The 19,629-nt window shown below is 46.9% G+C and overlaps 2 protein-coding genes across 2 annotated transcripts; both read right to left on the bottom strand.

The window, feature by feature from the left end:
• Positions 1-557: 557 nt before the first annotated feature.
• Positions 558-1,517, bottom strand: LOC115499853 (olfactory receptor 10H2-like). The gene has a single exon (XM_030294055.1). The coding sequence runs from the start codon at positions 1,515-1,517 to the stop codon at positions 558-560; it is 960 nt and encodes a 319-aa protein (XP_030149915.1).
• Positions 1,518-11,548: 10,031 nt separating this feature from the next.
• On the bottom strand, positions 11,549-15,245 carry LOC115527904 (olfactory receptor 10H3-like). The gene is made up of 2 exons (XM_030335680.1): positions 15,152-15,245; positions 11,549-12,510 (listed from the first exon to the last, which is right to left on the bottom strand). Exons 1-2 carry the CDS (start codon positions 15,243-15,245, stop codon positions 11,549-11,551), a joined length of 1,056 nt encoding a protein of 351 aa, XP_030191540.1.
• Positions 15,246-19,629: the final 4,384 nt, after the last annotated feature.

A 19,629-nucleotide genomic window follows, 5' to 3' on the forward strand; every position in this document is an offset into this window, starting at 1 on the left:
CAATGAAGGCAACTCCCAAGAGGAGACACCTTTCCTCCAAAAATGTGAAGAATTAAAAATGAACAATCATTTTCTTCATCAAGAATGCTTTCCTTTCTTCAGTGTGGTATTCAGAATGACAGCAATGGTGTGTCTGCGGCAGAGGACACAATGCTTGGTACACAGCAGGTGCCCAATCACAGTTTATTCATTTTGGGCAGAGTCGACATCCCTCATTCACACATTCATGATAAACCATGAACACAGGTTCCCCAACACAGCGACGTGGGCACCCCCTCCCCCAATGCCACCATCAGGCACAGGAACCTGGAGGAAGGTGACATACTAGGTCCATAGTGGGAAGGTCGACACCCCAGTGAATCCAGGAAGAACAAGGTCAACCAGACTGAGAGAAAGGAGAGAACACACACATCTAGAATTCAGAGTACTTGCAAAGTGGGGAGGTGGGGTAATTCCCATATAAGAATCATCACCAGTGAAGTGTAATCATTCCCATTTTACAGATAGAAGCCTGAAGTGCCTCTACCTGACACACCATTGCCACGAAAGGAGCCACTTCAGGAGCTCTGGAGATGGAGTTTTCTGAGGAAGGTCTTGGTCATGGCAGTCTTCAGCTCCTTGTTCCTGAGACTGAAGATGATGGGGCTGAGGAAGGGGGTGAGGACCGTGTAGGTGATGCCCATCAGGGTGTCTCCTTCCAGAGACTGGGGACCCTTGGGCTTGAGGTAGACGACAGAGGCAAAGCCGTAGTGCACAATGACCACAGTGAGGTGGGATGCACAGGTGGAGAAGGCCTTGTGCCGGCCCTCAGCTGAGGGGATCCTCAAGATGGCGGCCACGATGAAGGCATAGGAGAGGAGGATGAGGAGACAGCAGCCCAGCAGGGCCATGATGCACACCAGCCCCACACCCAGGGCCACGGTTGGTACATCAGTTCCACAGGCCAGCTTCACCACAGGAGGCACGTGGCAGAAAAAATGGTGGATCTCATTGGGTCCACAGAAGGTGAGGTGGAAAACGGCCGTGGTCACCACCAGCCCCATGACCGAGCCACCTACCCAGGACCAGGCCACCAGGCAGGCACAGCCGCGGGGGCTCATGAGCACATTGTAGCGCAGGGGGTGGCAGATGGCCACGTAGCGGTCGTAGCCCATGACGGTGAGCAGGAAGGAGTGGGTGAAGCCGAACGTGAAGGAGAAAAACATCTGGTTGGCACAGGCCGCCCAGGTGATGGTGCGGCGGGTGGAGAGCAGGTCGGCCAGCAGGCGCGGGGTGATGGCCAAGGTGTAGAGGATCTCGGAGGTGGACAGGGCGCACAGGAAGAGGTACATGGGCGTGTGCAGGCTGCGCTCGCTCCAGACTGTGGCCATGATGAGCAGGTTCCCCAGCAGCGTGAACAGGTACATGAGCAGGAACAGCAGGAAGAAGGCGGGCAGGAGATGCCTTGGGAAGGTGGAGAAGCCCACAAGGATGAATTCGGACACAGAGCTGTGGTTTCGGCCCAGCATGGCAGCCATCCCTGGGTGGGGAGAGAGCAAGGGCGGCCAGGTGGGCGGGAGCTACGGGTATGTGCTGAGCCCAGCCTGGGAGGACTTCCCCGAGGAGGTACCCCCTCACCCCACAGGCCATGGCCGGTCCCTCGGCCACAGGCTGCTCGTGAGGACGGTCAGCGCTCCTCTGAGCTGCGCGGGGTTCATGGAAGATTGTGGGCTTCAAGTGCTTAGCGCTGATCCTGGTGCGCGGTAAGAACTCAGGACATGATGATAATAATAATACTGTTAATAATAATGGCTACTAGTATTTTATTTTTTTTTAATTTTTTTTTTAACATTTATTTATTTTTGAGACAGAGAGAGACAGAGCATGAACGTGGGAGGGGCAGAGAGAGAGGGAGACACAGAATCAGAAACAGGCTCCAGGCTCTGAGCCATCAGCCCAGAGCCCGACACGGGGCTCGAACTCACGGACCGCGAGATCGTGACCTGAGCTGAGGTCGGACGCCTAACCGACTGAGCCACCCAGGCGCCCCTGGCTACTAGTATTTTAAAATCCCAGTGATAGGAGCTCTGGGTCTCTACTCAGCCACACCTGGATTGAGTTGCCACTAGCTTGTCAGTGCCTCCAATCATTGTGCTAATAGGGAATGGAAAATAAAGAAAAACACAATTCAGTCTTCTTTTTTAAACAGTGATTATGCTGGGGTCTCCCATGAAATATTTTGAATTGGAACAACCTGCTGCTTGTTGGTGTTCCATCTCTGAAAGGACAGCACAAACCTTGCCATCATATGTCCTGTAGGCTGCATCTCCTTAGTGCCTGCTAGGCTTGCTAAGTATTATGGGATGGCTTTTCTCTCTTTTTAGACAAAACTCTACCATGTTATCTGCCTAAGTTAAATAAAGTTGAGACGTTGCCTTAAAACACTCTTGCAACACCAACACCAACCACAACAACATTGGGTTGGTTCCTTAAACTTTTTGAGCCTCAGTTTCCTCCTCGATAAAGGAAGTTGATCATAATAATGTCTGGCTGACAAGGTTGTTATGAGAAGTAAGATTATGCGCTTAATGTACTTACTGTGGGGTGTGAAATAGAGTAAACACTAGAGACACTGAGAATGAGGAAGGGCGTGAATGACCAGAATCAGAATCCCTTAAAAAGTAGCAATTTATGGTTATATCTCTCTCTTTCTAGAGAGAGCATGGAAGCTGGGGAGAAGGGCAAGGGAGAGAGAGAGAGAATCTTTCTTTGGGAGCTTATTTATTTATTTGAGACATGGGGGGGGGGAGGGCAGAGAGAGAGGGAGAGAGAGAATCCCAGCAGGCTCCACACTGTCAATGCAGAGCTTAATGCAGGGCTCGATCTCATGAACCATGAGACCATGACCTGAGCCAAAACCAAGAGCCAGATGCTCAACTGGCTAAGCCACCCAGGTGCCCCTGTATCTCTTTTTTGATTATGCATTTAATGCATTTACCACTTTTGTAATTCCTGGTGTTTCTGTCACATTATTTAATACACACACGCACACACAGCTCAAGTATATATACACACGTATGTGTATATATATGTGCAAAAGCTAATATATACTTATATATATACATATATTAACTTGTATAAATATACACAAACATGCATACACTCCTATTCAATACACCAAACAACAAAATAAAACAAAACAAACAAACAAAAAACCCAACACTAGGAGCATGGACCTATCACCAAAAAAGACCATGTGTGAGGCCATAAAGGAAGTGCAGGTGCATTCCATTCCCAAGTACCAATACCCAAAGCCCCAGATATCTGACCATTTGGCAATACAACTGGACTTTAATAAGAAAAGAACCCCTCAAAATTCCCATGTATTTAGAATGTAAATATTGGGTGAACATTTGACAATGCCAAAGTAACATATTAATCGTTAATCATCTGGCTAAAAGGGACATTAAGAGATACTTAGAAGTGAATGATAATGCAAACTTGAAATAACAACTACATGAAATGGATTGTGTCCTGGAATAGAAAAAGGATATTAGTGGAGAGTCGAAAGAATTCTAGTAAGAGCTGTTGTTTGCTATACAGTGTTATATACCAGCTTTCGTGCCCTGGGTCTCATCATTGTCCTGGTTCTGGAAGATCCCGGCATTCAAAGGGGTTGTTGGGGGGAGGATGAGAGTTTTCTGTATGCTTTTTGCAGCTTTCTCATAAGTTTAAAATTAGTTAATAATAAAACATTACAAAATAAGGTATCATTCAAAGTTGCACAAAACCTGACAACAGTCTAGGAATTACTTTAAACAAGTACACACAGGAGCTTCATGGAGAACTATGAGACCTCTAACAGACAGGAAACATGACAGATGACCTAACAAAATGGATGAAAGCAAAAGACAATATCAGAAAGATGTTCATTCTTTCCCAAATTTAACCTATACATTCAATGTAATGCCCTCAAAAACATCCAGTTGGACTCTTGAGAAGGAGGATAAACATATTGCAAAATGTTTGTCAAAAATAAGGACCCATGAATAACTGAGTCCATCTGGAAATGAAGAATGACAGGAGGTGAGGGGAGACTGCACTCTGTAGACACGCGACAGCATCTTGGAAACAAAGCAGTGTGGGATCAGTGCAAGGACAGACAGTGACCAGTGGTTCTGGAATCAGAGCTCGGAGACACAGCCATTCATGTATGGTTAAGGTCACACCACAAATCATTTGGAAAAAAGGTGAATTGTTTAGGGGATGCTGTTGAGGAAAGTATCTCTCTCTACAAACAAAAACCACAACTAGACTCCCAATACCCCACCAAAAAGAGAATCAAGATAGATTGAAAACGTAATTGTGAAAGATAAAAACATAGCTAATGACAGCAAGTGTGATAGGATCTTTGTGCTCCAAGAATAGGAAACACGTTCCTTAAAAAGAAAAAAGAGCACAAACCTTCAGTAAAAAAGATCAATTCTTTTACATCGAAATTCTGAATCCTTTTAACAAAGAGCATCATGGATAAAGGTTACAGATGACAGAGAACAGAGAGCTACTTGCTGTATAAGTTCCTGAGCTCTGCCGCTCAACCTACAAGCTAGAGTTAACAAGACGATAGTGCACAATTAAACACTTGTTAAGAACATAGACGCCAATACTGTATTCTCATCATCAAACTCGCTAAGAGACGAGATCTTATTTATCCCCAACACTAAAACAGACATGATGATCACGTGACCTGATAGACATGCTAGCTATTAGTGCAATGGCGGTCGCATTATAATGAATAAACGTACCAACTCAACTCACTGTACACCTTAAATTCACACAAGTTTATTTGTCAACTAGATTTCAATAAAAAAGAACTTGTTAAGAGGGTAGATGTCCTTTAAAGTTACTAACACACACACACACACACACACACACACACAGAAGGGGACATGAGGAATCTTTGGAGGCGGTACATAACATTTATTACCTTGATTGTGCGGATGGTATCACAATTGTAGGCGTATGTCCAAAGTCATCAAAATGTACACGTTAAATATACGCAGCTCTTTGATATTATGTATACCTCGATCAAGCTGAAAAGAACCCATTGACAAGAGAGTAATATCTAGAATCCACAGTGAGAAAAAAGAGAAATGAGGAAACCAATGAGGAAAAGGACAGGCATCATGATAGAAAGTGGGCAACAGGGGAGCACAGGTGATCTGCAGCTGAGGAAACGCACTAGGCCAGCAGCAAACAAGGACATGAGCGGCTCATTAGCAAGGAGAGGAATTCGGTTTACCACAGCAACACTCAGGACGCCTGGGTGGCTCAGTAGGGTAAGCGTCCTTGTCTTGGTTTCAGCTCAGGTCGTGATCTCATGGTCCGTGAGTTCGAGCCCCGCATTGGGCTCTGCTCTGATGGTGTGGAGCCTGTTTGGGATTTTCTGCCCCTCCCCTGCTCATGCTCGCTCTCTCTGTCTGTCTGTCTCTCTCTCAATAAATGAAAAAACATTAAAAAGTAATAAAACAGCAGCAACCTGTGAACACAGTAGGTACAGGCTCCCCATCCGCTTGCTAGAGCGGCAAGACTTAGAAATCTGGATCCGCCCTGTGTTGGCCCAGATGTGAGATGAGTAGACTGAAGACGTCCTCACTTGGTGGTTCACGGCCAGATTAAGGGGACACTTACCCAAGGTCCCGCAAACCCTTCTAGATCTCCATCTGAAACTCAGCTCAGCGAGGGGACGTGGTCAAGCCATTCATGGCAGCCTTGTCTGTGATGGCAGACAGTCAGGGGCAGTCAGAGACACCCCCACCCTCACCTGGGGGCAGGGCCAAGTAACATGGGGTGGGCGTGAGCCACGAAGCTCTACACGGCATATAGAAAAAACAAACCTGACAGCCACAGAGCACAGGGGATGGCTCTGAAGCCGCAGCTCTGGTGAAAAATTGGAAAAGAGGTACACACAGGTATGTGTATTTGTATCTGCATCACTGACACATGCATCTCGATGATACATACTAATATATCCATGATACACAATCTGTCATTTACATATATCACTGAGATTTGATGACAAGGCTTCAAATACTTACCTTGGGGCAGGGCTCACCCCCATATCACAGCACTGCTTCTGCCCCCTCACCCAGCCCCCAGAAGGTTGTCCCCAAGTGTTATCTCAGAGCCAAGTCAGCCAATGCTTGGAGGACCCAGGACCCCACCTGGAAAGTGGACGATTGGGCTGGGTGTCAGGATGGGGTCTCTCTCTCATGCAGGAAAGAAGCATTTGGGGGCAGCAGGGGCCTGGGGTGGCCCAGCAATCCCGGGGCACCAGACTCAGCTCCTCCTGGACCTCATCCCTCAGCCACCATCTCTGGCCCCCACTGCCGGCCTCTGTGTGCCGTGGTCTAGCCCTGGCCTTGGCCTCACGCCCCGTCTGCTGGTGCACTGTGCCCGCTGACCTCCCCTCTCGACTCCACCCTCCTCTGGCTGCCAGACTCCAGCTCCTGACACAGACACACCTTGTGGAGTCATGCCAACCCGGGGTCCAGGGCAATCTCTGCTCTGCAGGCGAGTGCCCCCTCCCCACCTCCTATCCCCACCCCCTTGGGGAGCCCACCCCTTCCTCCTTCCTGGCTACGAACAGGCTCCCAGGCATGTGCTCTGAAATCCACAAATAGTACCATAAAAGGGGTCTCTCTTGGCTCCGGGTCTCTCTCTGGCACTCGTTCCGGCACTCACCCTTCCCAGAACAGCCCCGCTGCATATGCTGCAAGGGAGCTCCCCAAGTCAGCTGTATAGGTCTGGACTTAACGGGGCAGAGAGGCCCACCTTCTAGCTCTGGGCTCTCAGCCAGAACCCCCAGCCAGGGCACACGCAGGCTGGCTCCCAGATCCTACTCCTGTACCCTTTCACCTCCAGGGGACACTATGGAACCCACTCTGCTCTCTCTGCTTCTACACCACTGCTAGAGACTCAAGACTGTGCTCACAGGAGCACAAGCAGACAGAGCCAACACCAATGCACATGTACACATGGCTTCTGAAATACACACGAGCAGTGGAACCCAGCAAACACACAGCCAGGAGCAGAGACACTTACTGGCTCTGCAACCCATCTACTGAGCACTAACCAGTGCCTGGAGCTTGTCTGGGACTGGGATAAGCCAGGGACACACAGACACCGTGGTGGGTTGTATAGCATCCCCCTCAAATTCACATCCACTGGAACCTCAGAATGTGACCTTATTTGGAAATAGGGTCTTGGCAGATATAATCAAGGTAAGGCTCAAGGTGAGACCGTACTGGGTAAAGGTGAGACCTAAATCTAATGGCTGGTGTCCTCACAGGAATAGGAGGGGACACACAGAGGGAGGCAGGCTGTGTGCAGACAGAGGCAGGTATTGGGGTGATGCGGCCGCAGGCAAGGAACGGCTGGGGTCACCAGAAGCTGGAAGAGGCCAGGAAAGATTCTGCCCTGGAGTCTCTGGAGGGAGCATGGCCCTGCGGAAACCTTGGTTTTGGATTGTAGCCTCCAGAACTGTGAGGATAAATTTCTGCTGTTTAAAGCCACCTGGTTGTGGTCCTCTGTGACAGCAGCCCCAGGAAACGGATCCAGGCAAATGCAGCTGCATGTACACAAACACTGCACGCAGAAGCAGGCACTGTGCTGCAGAAATGAGCACACGTGCATGGTGACAAGCCCAGGGTCACCCTTCTGGCTCAACCTGGTGCAGAGACTACTTCCTGCCTGGGAATGGACCCTGACAATCCCTGACTGCTGTGGGTCCAGGCTTTGGGGGAAGGAGGCAGCGTGGGCCAGGTTGGGACCAGGTTGCTGGGGCCGTAACCCCTGCCCCCATCCAACTCCCCACCCCTTCCTCCAGCCAGAGCCTCCCTCTGCTCTGGCTTTCCGTGGTCGCCACAATTTCCCCCTTCAGCTCCCACCTTGCTTGCTACCTGTTCCTGGGAAACCGAGCTCCTCTCCCCTGGCGTGAAGACTGTCTGTCTGGGATGCTCTGTTTGCAGCCCAGCCTGGGGCCACCCCTCCTGCTGCTTGGTGAGCAGGGCAGGAGCTCTATCTCCACAGGTGCCTCCCCTGAGGCGGGTTTCCTGGGAGCCTCTCCCCTGAGACTGGGATGCGGGTTAGAACTCCTCCATGTCCAAGGAGGCTGCTGGGGCCCTGGGAATGCCCTTCCTTTCTCTCTCTCTTCCTCCCTCCCTCCCTCCCTCCCACTCCCTCTCTTCTTCCCCACTAGTCATTCACCCTTCTGTCATCCTCTCTCCTTCCTTCATCCATCCATCACATCCTCACTGAGCTCTAGCTAAGGGACCTGCTCTGAATCTTGGGATCCGAAACAACACTGATGTAACCTGGCACTAAAAAATCCCTCAGTGTGGGGACAGGAAGAGCTGGATGCAGACATATCACATTTTATAAAATGGAACAACACAATTATGACATACTATAATATATAATATACTGTGGTTGCACCAGAACAATATTTATTCAGTAAGTTGAGTGTTGTAGTCAACTAACAAATATTTAGTAAACTTCTACTATGTGCCAAGTGGGTTTTTCTTTTGATATTGATTTCAAAGCTTTTTGTTCTGTTTTAAAAGTAGTGCCCAAAAGGAAAGGCATTATAATTTGTGAACTAAATTATACATCTTGTATCACATGAGCTTAGTAGTTGGAACCACTTAGTCTTTAGCCACAAGACTACTTGTTAGAGTACCAAGGAAAAAATGTTATTTGTGCTTTGAGATTGGTCACGGAAAAGAAAATAGCAACAAGCAGTAAAAGATGAATTTAAACATACTGTAACATTATTACATATGTTATATACACTTACGTATATATGGTATATATGTTCACATGCGTATATACACATCCATTGTAATGGTTCTGTTTTTCTGGGGAACCCTGACTAACACAAAATCGTTAAAAGAAAAAGAGGACTTGTAAAAATGTCCCTTTTCCATCTAAAGAGATGTGACCCAGACCTCAGGATCCTTGGTGGTTTGTCCTGTGGGTAAGCATTTCCCCCAGTTCAGCCCCTGCAACTCAGCGTCTCTCTGAGGATGTGCGTGATGCTGTGTCTTTATTCTAACGCAGGGGCCCCATCACACAGGAGGGTGAGCATCCCTCCTGAGTCACACGGTCCACGTCGAGCACGGAGACCGTTCCTGCTGTCCTCCACCTCCTGCTCTATAGTGTTGGTTGAGGGCACACCGCACCCCAGCCCCTGTGCTGGGGCCCCTGCAGCTACACGGTCAGGTGAGTCCTCAAAACACACCCCAATGAGCAAACCCTGCAGCTGGGCTACCGGGACTCCTTCACCTTTGTTGACTGAATTCCAAGGACACTCAGCACTTCTCCGAGAGCCATCTCAACGCCCCAGGTCTTCTCCACAAAGAAGAATCGTCTAAGAATCTGACTTGAAACTAATTGTAAAGTGAAACCCAATAACATTTAATGTCAAGATGCCATTTCATGAGTCAGTTCCTGGGGCTGCTGTATCAAAGCATATAAATCTCGTGCCCTGACTCCACACACATCTATCCTCTTCTATGCTGGAGGCCAGAATCGAATCAGGGTCACCAGGTGTGAGTCCAGGTGTGAGCAGGGCTGCATCCTTCGGGGGATCCGGGGAGGGATGTGTCTCCTGCTTTCCCAGCTTCGAGGGCACCACGCATCCCCTGGCTCGTGGTTCCTGCCTCAGCTACTCCAATTCCTCCTTCCGGTGTCACATCCCCTACTGCTCCCTGTCTCTGGTCCCTCCTGCCCCCTTGTATAAGGACACTTGCAATTATAGCAGCCCATCTGGGTGATGAGGGTAATCCCCCTGTCTCAGATCTTAACTGCATCTCATCTGCACACTCCCTCTTGCTGGGTCAGGGAACGCAGCCACAGGCTCTGGAGAAGCACATCTTAGGAATGGTGGGGGCATCCATCAGTAACACCGATAATGAGCAAAATAATGAATGGAACCCCAAAACTGCCATAGCCGGTTTTGCCAAGCTCTCATTGTCAGTGTTCATGAGACAAAGTGTCTCATAAACTCCTCTGGAGTCTGTGTTTCCCTCTGGCTGTGTGAAAGGGGTGTGTGCCTAGGGCTGCACCTGCCCTCCTTCCCTGAAAGGGGTCTCTTCCTTCTAATGACAGCCTTCTCCTCCTAGTCATGACCTCACTTCTCTCTGTAGACACCTGAGAGAGGCGGGTTCCTGATCACCAACTGCACACACATGCACATTGTAATCGATTCCTGCTCCCTGCCTCCATGGTGCTGTGGCCTGGGACAGATTTGCATTTTCCACATTTCAAAAATGTGATTAGTGATAGATGTGGGTCATATCTAAATGTGGAGAAAGGATAATTTATTTTGAGACTTAGAAGAGTGAATGCATAGGAAACCCTTCCCACAGCATTTAGCAAGTGGCAGGTACTCATATGTGGCAGCCATCCTTAGATTAGTATTGTAAAACATCTTCTGACTGCAGCTCAAATATCTGACCACAGTTTAAGTAAGAATTTACACCAATGGAAGGCCCCTTCCCGGAGCTTCAGACATCGTTTCCCAACTCCAGCATGGGAGTCAGACACACCTAAAGTTGCATGTGACCCCTTCACTCACATGTTGTATGACCCCCACCAACATTTCTCATCAGCGTAAAGGAGGTACCCACACCCTTGACCTTTCTTTGTGCCATCTTGAGAGAGCACTATGTCCTCCAACAGAGCCCGTAGATAGATTTGAGTAAACACAAGAATGAGAAACTGATGTTTTACCAGCAGTATTGTGGGGCAAAAGGGAAAAAGATTTCCATAACATGTCAGAGAGCAACACCCTTTAAACATTTTGTATGTTCTTACCCAAACACTGAATCTTCTCCCCTTTCTCTCTCTGTCTCTGTTTCTGTCTCCATTTCTCTATCTCTCTCGTTTCTTCTACTAAACATTCTGACATCCTTCACTCAACCCAGCTCAAAATAGAAACCTCCTTAGGGTCAATCCCCTCTAAACACAGGGAGGAACCATAAACATTCAACCGTCTCCATGGAGACAAATATTTAATGTTCTTTTGGGCATTTGTTATAGTTAGAAGGTAATACTTATACAACAGTGGGCACAGTGCCTGATAAGAAAATCCCTGATACTGGAGGCATTTATTATTATGCCTATTTTGATTTATCCTTAAGGTGGTGGAGGAGAAATTCTTCTCTTGCTTCTGCATTTAAGAAGAACAATGGGCATCAGTGTTGACACACATCCATGTCATGTCTCTCACTAGCCAATAGGTAGGTAACACATTCTTAGAAGAGTTAATGGGATGTGGCTCATCACATGGGGTCTTAAACATGAGATCATGCTTACTAGAGCCTATACAAGAGATGGGCAATCAAATTGAGGAAAAGCAAAGGTGTAGGATGCTTCCACACATATGGATGCACCCACCAATACCTATTCAATGTTTTCATATATTGAATCACTAAAAAGTCCTATGGAGACATTATTATCCCCAGCTCTTCTGTCATAGTTCCTCACCAACATATTTCCTCCAGTGTCAGGAGCTTAAGGGACTGAATTTTCTCTGGAAGCTTTTCTTTATGGCGTTCTTGAGCTCCTTATTCCTGAGGCTGAAAATGATCGGGCTGAGAAAGGGGGTGAAGACTGTATAGGTGGTGGCCATCAGGGTGTTACTGTCCATAGAATGGGGGCCCTTGGGCTTGAGGTAGATAATGGAGGCAAAGCCGTAGTGCACAATGACCACCGTGAGGTGGGACACACATGTGGAGAAGGTCTTGTGCCTGCCCTCAGCAGAGGGGATCCGCAATATGGCAGCCACGATGAAGACATAGGAGAGGACGATGAGGAATAAACAGCCCATCAGAGCTGAGACACACACCAGGATCACACCCAAGGTGACAGAGGATGTCTCCTTCCCACAGGCCAACTTTAGAAGGGAAAGCACATGACAGGCAAAATGGTGGATCACATTAGACCCACAGAAGGTGAGGTGAAAAACTATCAGCGTCAACATTATCCCCATGACTGAGCCACCAACCCAGAACCAAGACACAAGGCGGGCACAGCCACGGTTGCTCATGAGCACATTGTAGCGCAGTGGGTGGCAGATGGCCACGTAGCGGTCGTAGCCCATGATCATGAGCAGGAAGGAGTGGGTGAAGCCGAATGTGAAGGAGAAAAACATCTGGCTGGCACAGGCCGTCCAGGTGATGGTGCGGTGGGTGGAGAGCATGTCAACCAGCATGCGAGGGGTGACGGCAACGGTGAACAGAATCTCAGAGGTGGACAGGGCGCACAGGAAGAGGTACATGGGCGTGTGCAGGCTGCGCTCGCTCCAGACTGTGGCCATGATGAGCAGGTTCCCCAGCAGCGTGAACAGGTACATGAGCAGGTACAGCAGGAAGAAGGTGGGCAGAAGATGCCTTGGGAAGTTAGAGAATCCCACGAGGATGAACTCAGTCACCATGCTGTAGTTCTGACCAGGCACGGGTGCTGCATCTGGTGAGATCAGAAAGGGAATGAAGGTGCATAATTTATCCCATGAATAACAAAGATGATTCAGTGTCAGAAAACCTATCATGTGATCAGTCACAGGAATAAACTAAAATAAATATCATATAATTCTATCAATTGAGACAGCAATCCTGGATTGCTAAAGTTCGATTACTGTTTATGATTTTAAAAATTAATACATAATTATCATAAAATATTGTATTATTTTAGATATACAGTATAATGATTGATATATGTACACATCTTAAAGATTTTTTAGAAGTTTCTTCTAAATATGAAATCAAGTGGACTTTTCTTAGATAACTAAGAATATACACTACAAAACTAGCAAGAAGTGGGAGACAATAGATGCACTATTTTAGCATCAGGAACAAGCCAAGGTTACTCACTGTCTCTGCTGTTCATTAGCAGGGAAATGAAAGCCGGGAGCGGTGCTTGAGGAATGATAAAGAAAGAAGGAATATCAGGATTGGACAGAAAGAGACGTGATCATCTACCTAGAAAGGTGCAAGAATGAAGGCAGAAAATCTTTGAGCAAAGACAGAACACATGCTGTGGAAGACAGATCAACTTCCCAAACTCATAGTGTTTCCCATAGAATTGCACACATAATAATCACACACCAGATAGAATTTAAGGAAAAAGTAAGACAACATTGTCAATAGTGACACAAACTATAAGGAGACAGCTCTCAAACAGTTTGGTCTCAAGATTTCTTTATGAAAAAAAAAAATCCGTGAGTCCCCTAGAGGGCTTTTGTTTGAGTGAGTTAGAAGTCTCCATTCTTATCATATTAGAAATTAAAACTGAGACTCTTTGAACATATTTAGTTCTAACACATTTGTAAAGTTTACTTATTATTTTGAGAGAGACAGAGACAGCATGAGTTGGGGAGGGGCAGAGAGAGAGGGAGAGAAAGAGAATCCCAAATAGGCTCTGTACACTGTCAGTGCAAGGCCCACGAGGGGTTAGAACTCATGACGCGGGAGATCATGACCTGAGCCGAAACCAGGAGTTGGATGCTTAACTGACTGAGCCACCCAGGAGCTCAAAGTTCTTGACACATTTAAAGAATAATAATCAACCTTTGGTTCAAACTAAGGAAAGTAACCATATTTTAAAAACCCATTTAATGACGGAGCACCTGGGTGGCTCAGTCAGTTAAGTGTCTGGCTTCAGCTCAGGTCACTATCTCACGGTTCGTGAGTTCAAGTCCTGCATTGGGCTCTGTGCTGACAGCTCAGAGCCTGGAGCCTGCTTCAGATTCTGTGTCTCCTCCTCTCTCTTTGCCCCTCCCCTGCTTGTGCTCTGGCTCTCTCTCTCTCTCTCTCTCTCAAAAATGAATAAAGATAAAAAAAAAAAACCCTTATTTAATGAGAAGTGTGGCTTTGTTTTAAATTTTAGCAAATTTGTCCAGTGCTGGCTAGATGGCATAGAAGATGATGCGGTATCCTCATCATTCAGCCTGTGGCAATATGTTCTTAATTTGAAGCATATGATGAAAATATATCCTCACCTTCACTGGAAGAGTGAGGACTTGGTGGTCCCCCGGAATGGGTCTCTGGGACCCCAGGGCCCTCATATCATACTTCGAAAACCTCTGTTATGAAATATCTAAGAATTAATCACACAATGCAGTACTTCCAAGGACAGAAACTGTAACTACTGAGATATCTATATATGGCTATATAAGATTATACACATATATAATATATACAACGGAATATTACTCAACCATAAAAAAGGCTGAAATCTTTCCATCTCCAACATGGATGGACCTAGAGGGTATTATACTAAGTGAATAAGCCAGTCAGAGAAAAACAAATAGCATATGATTTCACTCATATGTGGAATTTAAGAAACAAAAAATATTGAGAAGTGGAAGAGGGAGAGAGACAGAGAGAGAGAGGCAAACCAAGGAAGAGACTCTTAACTATAGACAACCAACTGATGGTGACCAGAGGACATGGAGTGGGGGGCTGGGTGAATTAGGTGATGGGGATGAAGGAGTGCACTTGCTGTGATGAGCACCGGGTGATGTACAGAAGTGCTGAATCACTGTATTGTACACCTGAAACTAATATTACATGTATGTTAACTTAACGGGAATTTAAATAAAAACTTCAAAAAAAGATGAAATGTATGTATGCATTCTATATAAATTAATTAATTAATTAACTAATTAATTAATATATATATATACACACACACACAAAGGAGTATTTGAATTTCATCAGCATATCTTCTATGAGTGCTGACGCCATTCTCATTAAATATATTTTAACTATTGGAAAAAGAAACAGACATGAAAACTTCCACACAGGTTTTGTTCAACAAAGGATATCCAGGATACATGAACAGGCAGATGGAAAATTGGGAAAAGAGCCTTTGCATTTTCCAAAATTGATGAGGGAATACTGTCTAGAGTAAATAAGAAACCAGCACATTAAGAAGAAGAGACTCCATACAGAAACGAGTCCAGGACATGAGCAGAGAACCCACAGAAGGGGTTACACAGGCAAGTGAACAGATGGTTTCAAGACAAGGAAAGGGAAGGGGAAAACGACCCTGAGATTTCCCTGTACACCTATTCATTTCCCCAGATTAGGAAGTGTCCAATGCCCACAGCTATACGGGGAGGGAGCAATCCCGCGGCCTGCGGGTGAGAACCGAGAATGGAGAAGTGCAACCTTCATGTGCACCTGAACCTCTATCTCCATGGCGCACACCTACCTGGACGGAGCCTGTGGGATGAAGTCCCGCTTGTAGTGCGGGAATGGACAAGCCTGCTTGGGAACCGGAACTGGGAAGGGGGCAGGTCCCACGGGCCGGATGCAGACCCTGGAGCCCCAGCCAGGAGTTCCATGCACACACAGCAGCATAAATGAAGCCGTAAAATGACACCTAGTGAATGAGGCAAAAGGCAGCTCAACTCTCCAGCATAATTGCATTTGGGCGCATTAAAAACAGAGCACCTGACACTATTCTGTGGGATGCTGGAACGCTGTATACATGCCACCATCCGCTGCTCCAAACCCACAGGCTGCAACACAGACAGTGAGCCCTAGTGTAAATGTGGGCGGAGTTACTATAACGTGTCCTGATTGGTTCACCAGTGGAACAAACGCCCCACACTACTACCAGATTGTACAACGTTTAGCAGCATCCCTGGCCTCAACCCTCCAGATGCCTGTAGCATCCCTCCCTCCCCATGAGCTGTGACAACAAAAGGGCCTCCGGGCATGTGCAAATATTTCAGGGGGACAGAATCAGTCCCAATCAACAATAGTGACCTAGAAGCTGCAAAGGTCACTAGGCTGAGTGAGGAACCCAGGACCCAGCAGGGGCAACCCGAGAAAAGTCCCATCAGCTCCCAAGGCTAAGAGCCTGTCTTACCACCTTTCTCCCCAGTCCTGTTCCCACCCCCAACCGGGGCTTGCTCCCCACAACTGCCTAAATATTGCCACCTACCCTGTCCCTGCTGGTCCCCCTCGTGCTGGGCTGCCTCTTCCAGGAAGCAGCCAGCAGGGGAGGACAGAAGACGCTCTCTTGGGTTATTCTGTCAGCAGCACACAGGGGCAGGTGTGGGGCCAGACCTCTGGGCTCTTGGAACTGATGCTGTGTGCTTTATCCCTGTTGCAGCTTCCCAGCAGGCTGTTCCCCAGGGCCTCCTCAGGGTCTGGAGTGGCCAAGAGGATCATCAGAGGATCTCTGGGGATGTGCAGCCCCTACTCCTTCCTCCAACTCCCCAACACAACCAAGACTCCCTGCTGTCTCTGTCTGCCCTAAGCCCCAGTCCCTGCTAAGGACTAGGAGCTCCCAGTCTTGGGGGAAACAGGGCTGGAGTAGATGCCCTCAGTCCCTTAGGGTCAAGGAAGAGTCAGAGGGAAAGCAGGAGCTGGTGCAGCCCACAGTGGGAATCCAGAGCTCTGCTCTGGGGTCAGGGCAGCTGGAGGGTGTCCCAGAATAAGGGTAATTTAGAGCTGGGTCTTGGGGACTGATGTTCTTTGGTCAATAGAAGTTTTCAGTGTCTCCTGGTCACACTGGATAGCCCCACCTTCCCCCACTGGTCAAGTTCTACCCTATCCCTGTTGTCCTGGTGATCCGAGCCGGAACATCTCCATTAGTATGTGCATCCTTGGGCTATAATAACACATTTGGTCTTTGTCCACTTCATGCCACACAGCTCCTAAAGCCCTTGTCTCAGGAGTGATGATACTGGATTTTGCATGCTAAGGAGATGCGTGGTGGTTGGGAGCCCCTGGATAGTCTAGGAAGGAGGCTGCTCCCCTGAACGGCCAAGGTGAGATCAGAGAGCTGGGACTTCCAGGTGGGGAGAGGGGCTATGGATTGATATTCAATCTCCAAGGACCAATGATTTAATCAATCATGTCTGTGTAATCAAACCTCCACAAAAACTCCCTAAGCAATGGGAATCAGAGACCTTCCCATTTGTCAACACGTGGAGGTGCTAGGAGGGTGGTGTGTCCGGAGAGGGCATGGAAGGTCCTCGGTCCTTCCTCCACACCTTGCCTGATGCACCTGTTTCACCTGGCTGTTCCTGACTTGTGTCTTTTATAGTAAACTGGAAAGAGTAAGTGTTGCATTTTCCTGATTTCTGTGAGTCATTCCAGCAAAGTATCCAAAATGAAAGGGGGGAATTTAGAAACCCCAACTGTGAAGTCCCATCAGACAAAAGTGCAGCTACCCTGAACACTGAAAACTTGTCACTGGCATCTCCAGGTAGTTCGTGTCAGAAGTGAACTGAATTATGGGACTGCAGGTTGGTGTCTGGGAAGCTGAAGAATTGTTCATTGTTGTGGGAAGAACTCAACCATTCGGTCTTAGGTGTTAGGCATAGAAACAGCTCACTTCCTGTGTCCCTCTGTCCAATCAGCAACACAGTCCATTCTGCCTCTGAAATCAACCTCCAGTCTGCCACTCGACCCAGTCCAGGATGCCCACGCGCACCTCTGCCCATCTCTTCCTGCGTCTGCCCACCCCGCTGGCCCTCAGCAGCCTGCTTCCCTCACAGCCACCAGAGGGGTTCCCTACAAACAGGAAACTGACCATGGTGCATGGGCTTAAAATGTACCACTTGAATGCCACTTCACACCTGTCAGAATGCCTAGAATTAACAACTCAGGAAATAACAGATGTTTGTGAGGATGCAGAGAAAGGAGAATACTTTTGCGTTGTTGGCGGGAATGCAAACTGGGGCAGCCACTGTGGAAAACAGTATGGAGGCTCCTCAAAAAATTAGACATAGAACTGCCCTATGACCCAGCAATTGCACTAGTAGGTATTTATCCAAAGGATACAAAAATGTGGATTCGAAGGGGTATATGCACCCCAAATTTATAGCAGCACTATCAGCCTTAGTCAAACTACAGAAAGAGTCCAAATGCCCATAGACTGATGAGTGGATAAAGAAGATTTGTATATATATACATTGGAATAATAGCGATGAAAAAGAATGAAATCTTACCATTTGCAACAATGTGGATGGAACTAGAGTGCACAGTAAAACCTTTGACTATGAGTACCTTGTTCTGCAAGTGCTCTATAAGGCGAGCAAACATTTCTAATAAATTAAAAAATTATCATGTTTATTTTTGAGAGAGACAGACCAGCATGAATGGGAGAGGAGCAGAGAAAGAGAAGACACAGAATTCGAAGCAGGCTCCAGGCTCTGAGCCATAAGTACAGAGCCCAATGTGGGGCTTGAACTCATGAACCAGGAAATTATGACCTGAGCCGAAGTTGGATGCTTAACTGACTGAGCCACCCAGGCACCCCTCTAATAAATTGCAACTTGATAAATGAGCAATGTCTTGCAATATGGGTGGGATGTGACTCCAGATGTCACATGATCACAACTGAGCCTCTCTCTCTCCTGCTGTAGGATTGTGGGTGATCATCTCCCATGCTCAGTCTCAGGCTGTAGTATTTGGCAGAAATCAGTGATTTTTCAGAATGTTTGAAGATGCCCACAATGGGCACTGGTGTATTTTTTGTCACTTCAAAGCACCTGTGGACAGTCCTTTGCTTCTCCATACAAGAGGAAGCTCAGGAATGCTTTGCTTCATTCTAGGTCAGGCTGCCTGCAGATTGAGGCCCTTTCCTTTGCTGCCTTATTGTCAGTTTACATTAAATACAAAATATGACAAGAGTTTATTAATACTGTGCTGTAGTCAACATCCATGCAAGTGTATACAATACCTCCATGCAGAAAAAGATTCCACTGAGCCAATAGATAGCAGTGATTCCATTAGTGATCGTGAAAGTCGTCCAACACAATAACCCTCCTCTCTCTTGTCTCCTTCACACCAGCCATGAAGGTTTTCAAAGGTAAGTGCAGGTTAGTTTGTTTATTTTTCTTTATATTTTATATTTCCTTTATTATTTTGTATTATATTACAGTATTGTAATCATTTTTATATAAATATTTTGGGGTTGCAGAACAAATCATCTGAGTTTCCATTATTTCTTATAGGGAAATTTGCTTTGATAGACAAGTGCTTTGGATTACAGGCATGTTTCCAGAATGAATTATGCTCACAATCCAAGGTTTACTGTATTATGCTAAGTGAAATAAGTCAGTCAGAGAAAAAGAAATATCATATGATTTCACTTATATGCGGAATTTAAGAAACAAAACAGATGAACATAGGGGAAGGAAAGGAAAAATAAGATAAAAACAAGGAGGGAGGCAAACCATAAGAGACCTAAATGCAGAGAACAAGCTGAAGGATGCTGGAGGGGAGGTGGGTGGGCAGATGGGCACTTGCTGGGATGAGCGCTGGGTGTTGTATGTAAGTAATGAATCACTAAATTCTACTCCTGAATCCAAAACACTATATGTTAACTAACTTGAATTTGATTAAAATTTTTTTCTACTTGGTACAACCACTTTGGTAAACTTTTTGTCAACATCTATTCAACCTGAACATAGTATCCCCTATGACTTGGCCTTTACACTTCTAGCTACAGACTCAACACAACACATAAGTGTTATTCCACTAAAGGACATGTAGTAGATGTCATAAGAACACCATTTGTAGGATCCCCAAATGGAAATGTCTATGCATATGTTCACATAAT

Source organism: Lynx canadensis, chromosome A2 (genome assembly GCF_007474595.2).
Source record: "Lynx canadensis isolate LIC74 chromosome A2, mLynCan4.pri.v2, whole genome shotgun sequence".
Lineage (NCBI taxonomy): Eukaryota > Metazoa > Chordata > Mammalia > Carnivora > Felidae > Lynx > Lynx canadensis.